This window comes from Acipenser ruthenus, chromosome 8 (genome assembly GCF_902713425.1).
Source record: "Acipenser ruthenus chromosome 8, fAciRut3.2 maternal haplotype, whole genome shotgun sequence".
Classification (NCBI taxonomy): domain Eukaryota; kingdom Metazoa; phylum Chordata; class Actinopteri; order Acipenseriformes; family Acipenseridae; genus Acipenser; species Acipenser ruthenus.
In genome coordinates this window covers 4,028,734-4,044,130 of record NC_081196.1, presented here as the reverse complement: position 1 = coordinate 4,044,130, position 15,397 = coordinate 4,028,734, and the positions used below count along the sequence as shown (strand labels likewise).

General features: G+C 41.8%; 1 protein-coding gene across 2 annotated transcripts in view; it reads right to left on the bottom strand.

Moving 5' to 3' along the window:
* LOC117407124 (cell adhesion molecule DSCAM) overlaps window positions 1-15,397 on the bottom strand; it is a 175,477-nt gene that overhangs the window by 39,319 nt on the left and 120,761 nt on the right. Inside the window, exons 8-11 of one of the 2 annotated variants that reach the window (XM_059028101.1) lie at window positions 13,813-14,088; window positions 12,232-12,510; window positions 11,416-11,535; window positions 7,687-7,860 (exon numbers count right to left, since the gene is read on the bottom strand). In XM_059028101.1, the coding sequence (XP_058884084.1) occupies window positions 7,687-7,860; window positions 11,416-11,535; window positions 12,232-12,510; window positions 13,813-14,088 (849 nt within the window). Of the gene's footprint in view, window positions 1-7,686; window positions 7,861-11,415; window positions 11,536-12,231; window positions 12,511-13,812; window positions 14,089-15,397 lie in introns of those variants that run through there. The other variant, XM_059028102.1, reaches the window with a different exon arrangement.

Here is a 15,397-nt window from a genome sequence, read left to right as displayed (position 1 = left end):
CTTCTCAATTACAGTGATTTACCTGGGGGCCAAAAGCAGCACATTACTGGCTTGGAATCTGGCCATGGACTGCATTTAAATGTACGTATACTGTTTATAATAGCAATACGATACTCCAGGAGTGTGTCATAATGAGGTACCCATACCCCCAGAGTGAGGAGCTCACACCCGCGTTACTCAACACATGGCTTGATTTAATACAGGCAGAAGGCAGCGAGGCAGATTCTTAATTATTACTGTAAGCCCATCTAGAAGATCTCTAGGATATAATTACATGAAAATGTGAGGGGGTTTAATTTCAGAGTTGTACCCCTGTTCTGTGCTGGAGCGAAGTGCACCTGATCTTCATTAACAATGCTGAAGTACAGGCTTAATCTCCTCAAAGCTACTTATTATGAAATGTGTAATAATAATAATAATAATAATAATAATAATAATAATAATAATAATAATAATAATAATAATAATAATAAACTAGCTTTTGGACATAATAATAAAATGCATCCCTTGTACATAGCTCCTTAATGTAAAGGAAGGCTACTAATGAGTAAACATTTCACTAGGATTCATGTTTTTTTCTCAAAAGAGCTATTAGTGTCATAATTATCTTTTTTTTTTTTTTAGTGAAAAAAAAGGAGGCGAGAAATAAAATACTAGGACATATAAAAACACAACCTAAATGTGATTAGTGAGGAGAAAGAGGCTGAACATAAAACCTGTTAATTATTCTGTGGACTAACAGACGAAAGAGACGCAGTTACTTCAGCCTGGTCCTCTGTCTCTCCTAATTAGGCCAATGCTGCGGAGAACTCATTCTCTCGTTAACTAATTACAGCTCTTTGCTGGGATACAGCATTAATCAGCATGTTTTTTTTATTAACCCTGCAACTCCTGGTACTTAATGAGACATGTCGGACACTGCTGTGTGCCTCACCAGTCAGGCCCGTAGACAATCAGTAAAAAAAATGTTTTTTTTTTTTTAAAACTGTTAATGGAGCAGCAGCTTAATGCGATAACAGGCAGAAATATTTAGGTTAACACATGAATTTAAAGCTGAGGCAACACAAAGCCACTGTGTGGCTTAGAACATGGTTTCAGGAGACTAGGTTTCAGGCCACTGCACGGCACACCAGAGGAGACTTGAGGTTTGATACCGCAGTTACCTCAAACCACTGTAGTTCTCCCACTCTCCTGGAACCAGGTTCCAAGCCACTGTTCCTGAAAAAGTGGGTTTGTGTTCCCTCAGCTTAAGGCTTGCATAGAAAGCAGTACTAATTAAACACATGCTACAAAAATCTGTACACACGCAGCCCCTAAGTGCTGAAACAAACAAACAAACAAACAAACAAACAAACAAACAAACAAGGCCTAATAAAGGGCCAGTGCTCATATCCCCAGCCCTAATTTGACTTCGCTGCGAGGAGGCACAGTGCAGCAGCCTGTGACACAGCCTGCCTTTAATTCGAGAGCAGCACCAGGGGCTCTGTGTCGCAGTGACAGCTGACCCGGGTGAACTGGCTCTACAAGAGGATAATACACTTCAGCTTCCATTTCATCACAGCACCACAGGCTCGGCTCACATGTAGACCACGCTGCTGCAGCAGCAGCCCAGGAAAGTGCTTAGAAGAACAAATACAATACAAATAATAATACTACTAATAATTAAGCAGCAGCCAGTGTAAGTACATAGCATTCATAGGGCATGGCTAGTACTCGCTGCACATAAACAATCCTCTTTTGCAGCACATGACGTATGGACATTGCCTTCTGACTGTTGTATACGGTATTCAGTAAAGAAAGGAAAAACAGTTTATAACCCAACAGCGTTTATATTCACCCCATATTACCTCATAAAAACTGCATCTATCCAGGTCACAGAACATCCTCTTTAATGTAAATTGTATACCGACAATGGGATCATACTGTTGCCTGAGGTCCACTGCATACACAGCCTCAATCTATGATTTAATCACTTAGCAAGCTACGACAAGAACTTTTTATGAAATTAACTCCAATTGTTTTAAAGGAGACAAAACGCCTGTTGGAGAAAAAACATAAACCTTACAACTAAGTCATGAAGTTTCTTAAGCATTCTCAATCTGTTTGTTTCTCATTTTGCAGAAAAAAAACAATTTTACAAAACCTATTATGAAAACTGGAAAAAAAGCTACCCACAATATCATTCGGTTTGTGATATCCATCACTCACAGCATCAAACCCCCTGCGTTGACATGCAAGAGTATTATTTGATGACACTCCATAGCTTGATTAAAGGTTAGCTGTGGAAGGCCAGCGTGAGTCTTTTTAGCTAGCTGGTAAGTTTGTGTGCGGTCAGGACGAGTCCTGGATGATACTGACCGCAGCATCAACCCTGCAGCACTGAGCTGTGGAGACCGTGCAGTACGACTTTAAAAAAAGGAACAGGGTTTCAGCAAAGCCAGTTGCCGACAGTACGCTAAACCTGCTAGCTATGATAGAGAGATCACTTTTAATTTCATCACAGTCCCACTGGCCTCGTTGTTAAAATGCCTTCATTTTGGCATACATCTCCACTGAAGATGAAACAACTCCTGATCCAGCGCTCCATTGGTTTATTGTGTTATTGTATGGTACCATTAACAATATACTATAAGTAAGGATGTATTGGGGGGGGTCTGCATGATCAGACCTATAATAAGCCAGCACGCTGCAATATACATCAGCTTTCATTTCAACACAGCGTCACAGGCACAGTGGTTGTTATGACGGCTGAACTGCAGTTGAATAGCTGTAAAGGAAAATAAACAAAGGATTGCTCCAGCAACTTTCAGCAAAATTTATTCGCGCCCCTGTGTCCCGCGGGCAGCAGCCGGCTGTTGTAGTAATGACACATGATGGGTGATTAAAGTGCAAGCATTTAAATCAAAGCCTGTGCTGATGGTTTGAAGAGGCAGCTAGCAGCACTGTGAGCTTGTTCCACGCTCGAAGTGGGAGGACCTCGTTAGGACAAAACCAGAGAGACTGAGGTGGGTGGGATGGGTTATACAAACAAGTGCTTTGGGGGCGGGGTCGAGAGAAGCGTGAGCCCCCTCTGCCACGCCCCATGAACAGTGTTTTGGAATAGTTTCTTTGGGGGGGGGGGGGGGGGTGCTTTTGAGATTTGTTTCCAAGTCATTCAGTCAATAGTTAACTCCCTGGAAGAAAATGCTAAGGTGCTGTTGCGTCAAACCAACACAAAACCCAAACTAAACCTGTACAAAATGCATTTATATGTAGCAGGCTGGACAGCAAGGGAGATAAAAAAACAAAAAAAACAAAACAACAACATTAACAATTTATGCACTAAAAAAAACCTACAGCTCTGGCCAAATGTTTTGCATCACCCTATAGAATTAGCTCATTTTGCTTCATAAAGTCGAATGAAACCTGCTGAATAATGTTACGTTAACATACTGAATTACATTCCGCTTTGTAGTTTTCCACATACATAATGAAAAACTGAATAAAAATGGAAAAATTGGACATTTACTACTATTATGGCTTGCGGTAGAGGTCATTTTGTAGTTTCTTTGATTACGCGATATAAAATAAAATATCTAAATTATGCACATATATATTAGATAGATAGATAGATAGATAGATAGATAGAGAGATAGATAGATAGATCTATAGCTATACCTATCTATATCTATATATATATATATATATATATATATATATATATATATATATATATATGTGTGTGTATTTTTGTAATTATGTCTCAATCAGAAAATTCTAGGTGATGCAAAACTTTTGGCCATAGCTGTACATAAAAGTTCAGTATTGCAGCTAATGATCCCAACAACATAAAACAGTTTTCTATTCAAGAACACGATAACAATGTAATTATGAGAACTTGAAATAATAATTAAAACACTACTGCAGTACTACTACTGTTGAGACTATTGAAGTAGTAATATAATAATAATAATAATAATAATAATAATAATAATAATAATAATAATAATAATAATAATATCAGATACCCATTGGCACTATATTATGCTATAAATGTATATGGGAGAAAAAAAAAAAAGCAACCGAATAAATACAAAATGGGCCCAACCTTACATGAGACTTGAAATAGAAAAATCATAAGCTGTACAATTGGTGCAAACAGTCCTGCCAGTGCGTATTCAGTGTAAATTCATGGGGTCCGCCTTGGAGCTATGATTGTGTGATAACGAAACGCGCAGCAACTTTTTCTTCTCGTTTAGCCAATCTGTGATCAAAATGAAAGCTGAGTTTCCAGTAAGGGCCCGATGTGTGTGTATGTTCAGCGCTCTGTATACAGATGCCATGCTGGGGCGCAGTGTGTGTGTGCCATGTGTCTTGGAGCCAGAGGGGTTTTCATTTGGCTCAAACAGAACGCGGCTCATCGGGGAGGCCCCTGCTCTGACTTGATAAGATGCTTTAAATCGCACGGGCGGGGGTGGTGGAGATCAACTGGAGACACAGAATGAGACGGTATCCTGTGCAGTGGGTTGGGCGGCACAGGACGAGACGGTATCCCGTGCAGAGGGGTGGGTTGGGCGGCACAGGACGAGACGGTATCCCGTGCAGAGGGGTGGGTTGGGTGGCACAGGACGAGACTGTATCCCGTGCAGAGGGGTGGGTTGGGCGGCACAGGACGAGACGGTATCCCGTGCAGAGGGGTGGGTTGGGCGGCACAGGACGAGACTGTATCCCGTGCAGAGGGGTGGGTTGGGTGGCACAGGACGGGGTTGGCGAGGCGGCGGGGAAGCTTCTTCATTCCTGGGTTTCAGTTTTATTCCAGCTGCAGTTGCTGGTAGTACCCGACCCAGCTCTGCTGTACCAGCTTTGGCAGTCATCACTGTAGACACCCGGAAGTATTTAGCCATTGGTACTAAATACAGTAGTAATAGTTGGGGTATTGGTACAATTGCACTTTTTATTTTTTTTTATTTATTTAAAACTGGGACTATTATCCAGTCGGGGATATAAAGATACTAAGAGAGAAGAATATGTCGCTGTTGTAAAAGTAGATGTCAAATATGTTGCAAATGAGACACTTTTTCTGCATTTGTGGATTTTATTTTTGGTTTTTATCCCAGTGAACCTGCTGTTAGGGGGATTAGGATGTCTGTGGCAAATGAGTAACCAGGCTTGAAAGAGCAGCCCATTATATAGTAAACACAAATCAGAGACGGAAGGAGGGAGAGAGAGAGAGAGAGAGAGAGAGAGAGAGAGAGAGAGAGAGAGAGAGAGAGAGAGAGAGAGAGAGAGAGAGAGAGAGAGATTGCAGTCTCTCGTAGCTTGGAGCTCACTTTTCCACATGGTATCCTCTGCTTGAATAAAGAGTTCAGGGCTTAATGGAGGGGAGATAAGTCTTGGCTGCTCATTACTTAAAGGCACAGAAACTCTGCAGGAAGAAGAGGTGGCAGCCGCACTCCCATCGCTCTGTTCAGAGGGGTGAATCCAGTCACCAGGTTCAGCTGATGAGCAGCCTGAGCTAACCAAGGGGCCACGTACGAGGGGCGCACATAATAAGACTGCCGGGGGGTTTATTTTTAATACTTTCAATGCCAAATTAGGTTTAATCATCATGTTGTTTATTAGGGGATGTGTCGACTCACCCGCTTTATCTTTCAAACAAAAACACTGGTTTTTATCTGTCTGTCTATCTATCTATCTATTATGAGTGTGCAGAAAATTCACATTTGATTCTTCCTGCAATTGCCTCAAAAAGCCACTGACTGGCACTGTGCACAATGCAAAAAAATCCTCTCAAAAAGACCACAGTTACAACTGGTGCATGGCACAGGCTCCACCACAAGTGCTGTCTGTCAATAACTGCTCCAATACTGATCTGGTCCATCTATTTGGAAGCAATCCAAAGGTGCAGTTAACCTTATCCCTCTTTCAATGAGAAGTGAGTAAGCCTGTGTGTGTTTGCAGGTCTTGAACTTGCAGCACTATTCCATGATTTTTGTAAAGAACTACGGTGTCTGGCATCTCAGTGTCACCACACTGATGGGTGCATTAGAGGCTGATGCACTTAGAAACAGAGCCCAGTGATTTCCTTACTCGGTTCAAACCAGGGAGATTTTCAAATTCAATGTGTCTGTGTTTAATGAATCGAGCAGCCTGACCTCCTTGCACTGGAGAAAGTGAGAAAGGCAGCCATCTCACAGTAGAACATTTTTGGCACTATGTTATCAGACAGCAGTGCATGTTAAAGAGGAAGAAGAAGATTTCAATGTCATTGTAATTGATTCTTTACATTTTACAGTATTGACTTCTGATCATTTCTCTCTGCAACTGCATCAGTCCTAACCTGCTGGCATTGAACATGCTATTCAATGGGACCTTTCAACTTTGCTGGTCCTACCTACAGTCTCTCAATATATAGTATGTGTACATTTTATTGTCAAGTAATAGACTCCATTATATCTGTCACTGGGTTGGGGCAGTAATATCAGTCACACTTGCATTATTACTATACAGCTAGCTTGTACTCCAGTGGCATTCCATACATTTGAGCTCACAATGCCTCATTATAACTCATAATTAAAACGGTCCTTCCTCCCAATAGAAGATGCAGGCAAATGTACAGCTATGGCCAAAAGTTTTGCAGCACCCTATAGAATGAACTCATTTTGTTTCATAAATTCGAATGAAACCTGCTAAATAATGTTCAGTTAACATTTTTAATTACATACCGCTTTGTAGTTTTCCATATACTTAACGACAAACTGACAAAAATGTAAAACTGTGACATTTCGAAATATAACATGAAATACTGTACTACTAAAAGATTGTGTTGACGTAGTTTCTTTTTTATTTTTTTTAATTGTGTCGCAATCCTAAAATTCTAGGTGATGCAAAACTTTTAGCCATAGTTGTACAGTTTTAATGCCCAACCAAAGGATCATCTGCCTCAGGAGACCCCAGTAAGATACGAGTACATACGCCTCACCCCTCCCATTCTTCATGTCAGGGAAAGAGAAAGACCTTGTGAAACACAGAATCAATGCTCAAAATGAGGGACAGTAGTAGTTTAGTACTTGCAGCATCTCGTTTGCATGTGCGTTCCATACAAACAGCCTGCTGAAATCTAGACCTGCACGGCTCAATCACGTTTAATCTGCCTGCTTTCATCTCCCCGCAGCTCATTTATTCCCCTACATTGGCTGCTTTATCTCATGTAACAACAGGCTGCCTTGAGGATTACAGTGTGCGATTTCACCGGTACGAGAAACAAGTGCAGATAAACTGCTGGAGTAAACTGCTACAACAAGGGCTGCATTTTAGATGCACTGTAACTGCAGTATAACTGTGTTAAATTAGAATTTACCATTATATGCTGACTGAATTTTGCTGGATCCTGATTCTCCTTGGATACAGAGCTGTGTCTGTACTCTCTGTTCTCCAGATCATGCTCCCTGGTTGTTCTCCCACAATCTGCCATTCATTTCAATCAGAGCACCAGCATTGTTGCAGGAGGGAGCATGAACTGGATACACTATGATGCTCACAGGAGATTCTATTTCTCCTGGCCAACACTCCCGAGCATGTGAAACAAACCCTTACAATTCAGCCTCAGAAATGTGTGAATTCTTACATGATTTAAGTGCATCTTGTCCTGTGGAAATCAGTAACAGGTGTACCAGATGAACTGAGCTGTCTGTATCTGCCTCTTACTTTTGACGGTGAGGTACATGGACTTGCTGACGTCAGCTCCCACGTCGTTGCTGACCTTGCACAGGTAATAGCCGCTGTCTTCCTCCACCACGTGCTTAATGAGCAGAGAGCCATTGATGAGGAGCTGAATCCTGCCGTTCAGAGCGATGGGCTGGAACTGGGGAACACCGGCACCTGGAGGGGGGGAGGAAAACAGCACTGAATAACAGGGACCGTACAGCACCTCCTGCAGAGGCACCTCAAATAACAGGGACTGTACAGGATGATACAGCACCTTCTCCTGCAGAGGCATCTCAAATAACAGGGACCGTACAGGATAATACAGCACCTCCTGCAGAGGCACGTCAAATAACAGAGACCGTACAGCATGATACAGCACCTCCTGCAGAGGCACCTCAAATAACAGAGACCGTACAGGATGATACAGCACCTTCTGCAGAGGCATCTCAAATAACAGGGACCGTACAGCATGATACAGCACCTCCTGCAGAGGCACCTCAAATAACAGGGACCGTACAGGATGATACAGCACCTTCTGCAGAGGCACCTCAAATAACAGGGACCGTACAGGATGGACACCCAAGGAATTATGTTGTGGTGCAGAACTGAACATGACTGTAGGACACGGCTGCATTATATAGGGAAGGACTTGCATCATTGCTGATATTTCTGGGGAGGAGTTCAAAGAGATGCTAGTGTATGTACGGAGCTGTAGTCGTGTGAATCCTCCCAGAGAAATGATTCCAGTAGCCGCTGGTAAAGCAACAGGGCGTGAACCTCCATTGTCCCCACTGCCAGTCTGTTCCAGAACCACCCCGTGATTCAGTTCTGAGCCTCCCCAGACAGTGAGGGATTATTGACCAAATGCTAAGATTGCCATGTAAGTTTTGACCAGTACATCTAACTCAGATGAGACATTAGCAAGATTCAATCCTAGGTCTTTAAAGGCAAAAGGATTATGCATTAATGTCATTACATTTCAAACGGTTTGCTAATTTCGTGAAAAAAAGATTATTCGGATATTGCATGTTCTCCACTGGGCAAGATATTACAACATTCAGTGCTCCCCCTTTATAAGGTGGCCCATTATACTGTGGAACAGGTTATAAGGTGGTACAGTCACGGCTCTCATTTGCCCCATAATGCCATTACACGAACACTAGTATTCTTGTTATAAGGCGCAACACAAACAGCACAGTCTCTAAACTAAGGCTCCTGATAGTGTTATAAAGGCGGGGGGACAACTGTTTACTGTGGTTTTGCATGGCATTTGTTTACCTGACAGATAAACAATGAGTTTTTGTTGCCATGCCCACTGATTTGAAACACAGACAATATTTTTACTGGTAGTTTTTTTTCTACTAAGAAAAGAAATTTGAATGTAAAGTTATTATTTTTATTTGATTTTATATTATTAAACAGTTTTCCTTTTCCAGCCCTTTCGTCTGACACAGTGCGTGTGTACAGTATATCAAAGTCAGAGTCGAAAGGTTTATTTGTATGCTTTACAAAACCCTGCCTTTGTCGTGTGGCTAGCAAGCTAAAATGGCGTGTTTTTTTTTTTTTTTTTTTTAATGCTTTAACCTTTAGGCCATGAAGAATTCTTTCATTGTGCTTGCTTTCATAGAATCTCTCACTCATGGAGAAAAAACTAAAAGCTTGCCGAATATGCTGTCTGAACAATCCACCACGAGTTTAGTCATGTGAGCAATCTGCCTATTGCTGGCTAAATAACCTTGAAATAAATCTGTACAGGCAGTGTGTGTACAGTATGCTTGGGTCTGCGTTTCTGTATGTATGTATTTTTGTACACATTTTTTCATGCATCTGATTTGTCCAATAATAGTAAGATAGAGTTGGATATGATTGTATGTACATATATGGTCCAACCACTATGTTTCACTATCTGCCTGACCGCTACTCAAGACTGTGCAGAAAGCAAAGATGTTGTTTTTCCCATTAAGAAGCCTGCAGAACAAACTAACAATGACAACATTACAGTGTAACACCAGTTGGTGCTACAGTATGCACCAATGTAAAATATATTTAAGAGGTAAAAAGAAAATGCTACTTATTAATGTCAAATTCAGCAGTCAAGTGATTGGGTAGTGATATTAGGACACTCAAATTCTGTTTAACTATATCCTGTGTTACAGCATACAATGTTGTCCTAGTTCTGTTTTAGCATGGTGTCTGTGAATGCAGGTGTCGGGTCATTTGCAATGGATGCAGACAAGGGAGGCAGCATGTGAGCAGTGCTGTGCCAAGGGTGCTCTGGGCCCAGTTCGAAGACTCAAATCCAGCCCCCTCTCCCCTCCATTCAGTCCTGGGTCTCTCGAAACAAAACAGAGAATTGAGCCAGCGGTCATGCTGGGTTTGCAATGTGGACTGGCACTCCTGCCCACTGTGGACATGTTGAGAACGCCCAACTCATTTTACCTGGCATCTTTCCAAATGAATGCGTACATTATGAAAGGCTGTGGCATTAACACACCTGCACCACAGATATGCAGTATTGTGAACACATTGAGCGATATGAAGACAAAACAGCACCAGCATCCTACACCACTCTGGAAATACTAGTCACTTGACATACCTCTGCTCCAGTCCTCCCAGTTATACTTTGGACTGGTGACTGGCAAATAATTAAAATGAAAAGAGTTAACCCCTCCGCCACCCTTGGAAAAAAATATATCAATCAATCTTCTGCAGTAAGGTTAGCTAGAGACAGGAAGCATTTAGCAGGCAGTGGGTTTTTGTCCTTAATTCAAAATGTAGTCAACTACTTGTGGTTAGCTGGGGGTCAAGTGGTGGCAGTAGTCACACTCTGTTGCATTGGAAGAGAAAAAAAAAATGTTCAAGCATTATGCAAAATAAGAAGAGAATTACTTGTTATGCTAATGCCTGACTGACCTTTTTTTTTTTTCTTCTCCCCTGCACAGTTTTAATTGGCTGTACTCTCATCAGACAGAGAGACCTGGAGACCCCCGTACAGTGCGACTGGCAGACAAATTGGAGGTACATCTCCGGTGAGCGTGCAGCAAAGTCGCTGTCATCAAAAGGCTAACTAAAACTGTCAGCCACCATTAATCTGAACGGGGGCCTGATTCCTTCTGAAGCTTTAAAAAACAACCAAGTCCCTCTGCTCCTGTGATGACTGGCTGGAACGGCGCAGCTCAGGAACTATGTAGCTATGTCAGCAGACACTTCAACTTGGAGGGGTGACACTCCCTCCTGCTCCCCCCCCATCAGTCCTCAAAGGGTCAGCTGGCATAGTGGAATAGTCCTTGCATGGGACTCTGGCTTCACCACTAAGGCTAAGTTTGAATCCTGCTGTTAAATCTGCTACCGTGCCTAGTTTGAAAGTGAATGGATTGCAAATGGAAGCAGCGAGAGATCAGCACATTCATATTGAAACGATTTAAGATCCTCTTTTCATATAGCATGGTATCAAAGGAAACATGTGAATGAAGTATGGTGGACCAGGTCTGTAAATGGACGGAATGTGTATATGCGTGATTAATTGATACATTGATAATATCTGATCCAACAAAGTCATTTTCTTTGCTTTATCCTTCTGCTTTCATCATACAAGGTGTGTGTTATATACAGAGAATTACTGTATGTTCAGGTCAATAGAGCAAGATGCATTCCTTTAATAAAACCGACTTATACTAACCTAAAAAAAGACTGTTATTAAGATGTCTGAATGAAAGAAGAAATACCCACCTTTTGAATACTTCCATACAATAGTGGGGACAGGGTACCCCTCTGCAGAGCAGTTCAGTATTACAGCCTTCCCATATATACCGTCTTGGTCACTGGGCTGAACCACAAACCTAGGAGGAACTGAGATAATAAAAAAAGAGTAAAAACAAGTCCAGGGTGGGTATTCTGGAGGGAGCGCCACACTGGCTCTGGCGCTCCTGTTGGTTTGGGAGGCAAAACCAGCAGGGATTGTTTCTCCTCAACGCGCTACAGCGGACTCTACTGTCCAGGCGCTTAGTGAGCTCAGACGGACACCTGCACGGCTGGCTGGTACCGAGTTCCTGGGTGTAAAAGAGGAGACTGGGATTGGAGGACGCCCACTGAACCTTCAGTTTTCCTGAGCTGTGTGGGGAATTGCTGCGGTGAGGAGAAAAAACAATTGGACATTCTAAATTGGGGAGAAAATATGGGGTAAAATAATTGAGTACTTCCTTTCCCCCCTTCTGCCTGACACAGTGCTTGTGTATATCGAAGTTTAATTAGCCCAGGGTGACATCAGCAAAAATACAATACACAAAACTGAAATAAATGTTACTGTGCTGGGACAATGTATGGACTTCCTTCTCATACTTATGTTGAGTTTCAAATAGCTAAATGAGGCTCAGAAATTATTTATAGCTTGACTAACATTCTGTTACTCACTGGGCTTAATAAGGTTTTAAAAAAAAAAAAAAACACGACCAAACAAAAACAATGGTAATTGTTCAGTTTCTCCTCCTCTCCTCTCCTGTTATGGAAAGTCTGTATCCCCTGTGTGCCAATTAACCAGCTGCTTACCCCTCACGATTAATTGGCTTTGGTGTTCCACGGCAGCTGCATCATTCCTTGCAATGCAGGTATAATTCCCATTGTGCATCAGTGAGAGATTTGATATCCGCAGAGAGCTGGTGAAGTCAATGTTGTCAATGGTGACGCCCAGGCTGGCTGGGATTGGCCGGCCGTCCTTCTGCCAGGTGATGGCGATTGGTAGATCCCCTGAGACGACCACACACGGGATGAAGACACGTTGGCCAATGGAGAACCGCGGGAACTCGAAGGGCTGGATAAATGGGGGGACTGCATGAGAGAGAGAGAGAGAGATTTTAGCAGCACCAAACCAGCATTCAACCCTTTCAAAACAAAGAGGGTGGGTGGGGGCTCATGAATTATTCAAGGATGGAAGACTGCCCTAGCATAGCAGTTTGACCTGTTTCTGGCTTTACTATGGGTCTAAATTAGACATACCTGAACTTGTTACCTCTACACTGTGGCTAAACAAGCATGTATTAAAACCTGGAAGGGGTGAAACTGCCATGTAGGAGTCTTATTTGCATCCCTGTTAGTGCGCATGATAGTATATTAACGAAAAGGTAGTTTTCAGTTACATTTTGCCTTTTTATGATGTTTTAATAATAATTCAGAGAATTGCTCAAATACTGTTTGTTTTGCAGGGCTTTACCTGCATTAAGAACCGCTCTTCAGTTCTAGTTGTCTGCAATGCATATATTATGTAGACTAGATCAGCCAAAGAGTCAGTGATTAGCTACTTTGGATCACATTGCCCATTGCATTGCTCGCAATACAATTGAATAGCCAAGAGGCTTCAAACTAGGCTCAACTTGTTGGTTTTGCTTCCAGTGAGATATCAGGAATTCAGTGCTAATGCTAATGTGAAGTCAGGGATCATTAGCACAAAGAACAGAATGTCAACTGGGGCCTGGTTCTCTGTTAGGTGTCAGGGCACAAAGCAGACATGTATTTGGACAGTGAACTGATCCTAACTAACTTTCCCTGGCCCTCACATTCCCAGGCTGGGTCACTCAGCTCTGTAAGCAGAAAGCCAGGAGAGTCACTCAACAGAGCTGCAAAAAGGCAGCGTTGAAATAAACAACACTTTAACATTTATTTAATTCACTGCGAAATTGAGAAAATGGTCTCCGCTACTTATTTAAGTCATAACAAAGTAGAGATAATGGACACCAGGGATCTTTCAAGCTGCTTCTGTATTATAAGCATCAGCGAAGCACATTAACTAACTCAACGCTCAATGGAATGTGTTTCATCTACTTTGTTTATGAATTGCAACTGAAGTTTTTTTTCCCCCCTTTGAGAATTATGACCCAAAGCCATTTACATTACTTCAAATTGTCATTAGCATCCAAACCAAAGGAGTTTAAAAAGATTCCTCAATCTGAGCAAAAGTATCACAACAGTCTCCTCAGTTGAAACCACACCCTCGTCCCTCCCCCTACATCCTTTCCTCTTATGGGAACTAGCCTTGCCCATATTGTCTCGGCCCCCTGCTGGATTCCAGCTCTGCCCAGCTCTGCCAGGTCAGAACAATGAGAAACGAAGACCCCCGAAGAGTGCGAGACGTACCCTTGACAGTGACATACACGCTCTGGCTGGTGGAGAGTTGGGGCTGCACCAGCACGTTGCAGGTGTATGCCCCTTCATCCACATCCTTCTGCACGTCAGACACCTTGAGGGTGCCGTTGCTCTCGAAGGCACGCTGGCGGTGGTTGAATGGCAGCAGGTTGGAGTTCTTGTACCACTTGATGGAGTAATACGGGTAGCCAATCACACGGCAGTGAATGTAGGTGTCCCGACCCGCTATCGCTGTAATGTTTTTCATTGGCCGGATGCTTGCTGGACCTTCAAAAACACAGAAAAAAACTCTTTGAAATAATTATTACATACTTATACTGATGTTAGAGGGGGAAAAAGTACATTTTTGTAACAATGGCATCAATATTTTATGGTTCTGTTGACTGTTGTGCTGGACCATCAGGAGGTTTTAAAAAAAATGATTGTCTTCTTTCGTGCCATAAAATGGGGGTGACCAGATGTTCGAATGTACCAGAAAATGTATAATAGCTAGATCACATAAGAATCATATTTTTCAAGCATACTTAAATCTGTTTCTAAACATTAATTCTGAATTTACTGTCATATGTTCCATTCTGAAGGGCATCAGTAATGAATTAGATCTTCTTAAATATGCTAATCAAGAAAAATTACAACAATTCTATATAAAAAACAAGATGATATTTTGCTGCATCATATTTTGGTTGGAGAGAAAGTGGAGTTGCAAAACAAATCCTGGTACCAATTTACATGAAGTGTCTCTAATTACTGTGCATTTACATAGTAGTTATTAGTAAACCAATGCGTACTTACACATAATTACAATGTTATTATGCATAGTTCCAATGTACTTTGTGTATATTTGTTTGCACAATATATGTAAGCACACAATTAAGTACATTGTAACTATGCATAATAACATTGCAATTATGTGTAAGTGCACATCCATTTACTAAGTAACTACCATGTAACTACACAGTAATTAGAGACACTTAATGTAAAGTGTTACCCACATTGTTATGTTTCACAAAGACAGCTTGCTTATTACAAAGTTGTACTACATGATAAAAAAGCTGGTTGATTTGATTAACCTATACCCCCATAAACTATTAATGGATTTTGATTAAAGAGCATTTTACAGTATCAGGGAATCCTCCTCTTATTTTAGGAACAATCCCAGGATAACTGGTAGATACAATCTAGGGGACTTCCCCAGTTCTGTAAAATGTTCTAATAAATTGAGCTGTTGTCTATCGGTGGGCTGTAGGTTTATCAAAGCTGTAGCGCAAAAAAAAAAAAAGACAAAAATGGCAGGCTAGTGATATTAGATGTGTATCACCAAGGTACCCTGGGAATGATTTCGGGGGGGTATTCCACCTCAACTCCTGTTAGACGACCTCTCATTGGCCTGCCATGGTCATGTGATGCGTTAGGCACTGTATCACTCTACAAACACAAGTGTATTTTTTTCTCATGTCCACAGGTGCAGTCATTTTGCCCTTGATATTGTTTTTATACTACAGCTTGCTGGACTGCCATACTGACCTCTCAGTGACCTTGAAGTTGTTAATTTAGGTTTTATCTGTACATTTGCAGG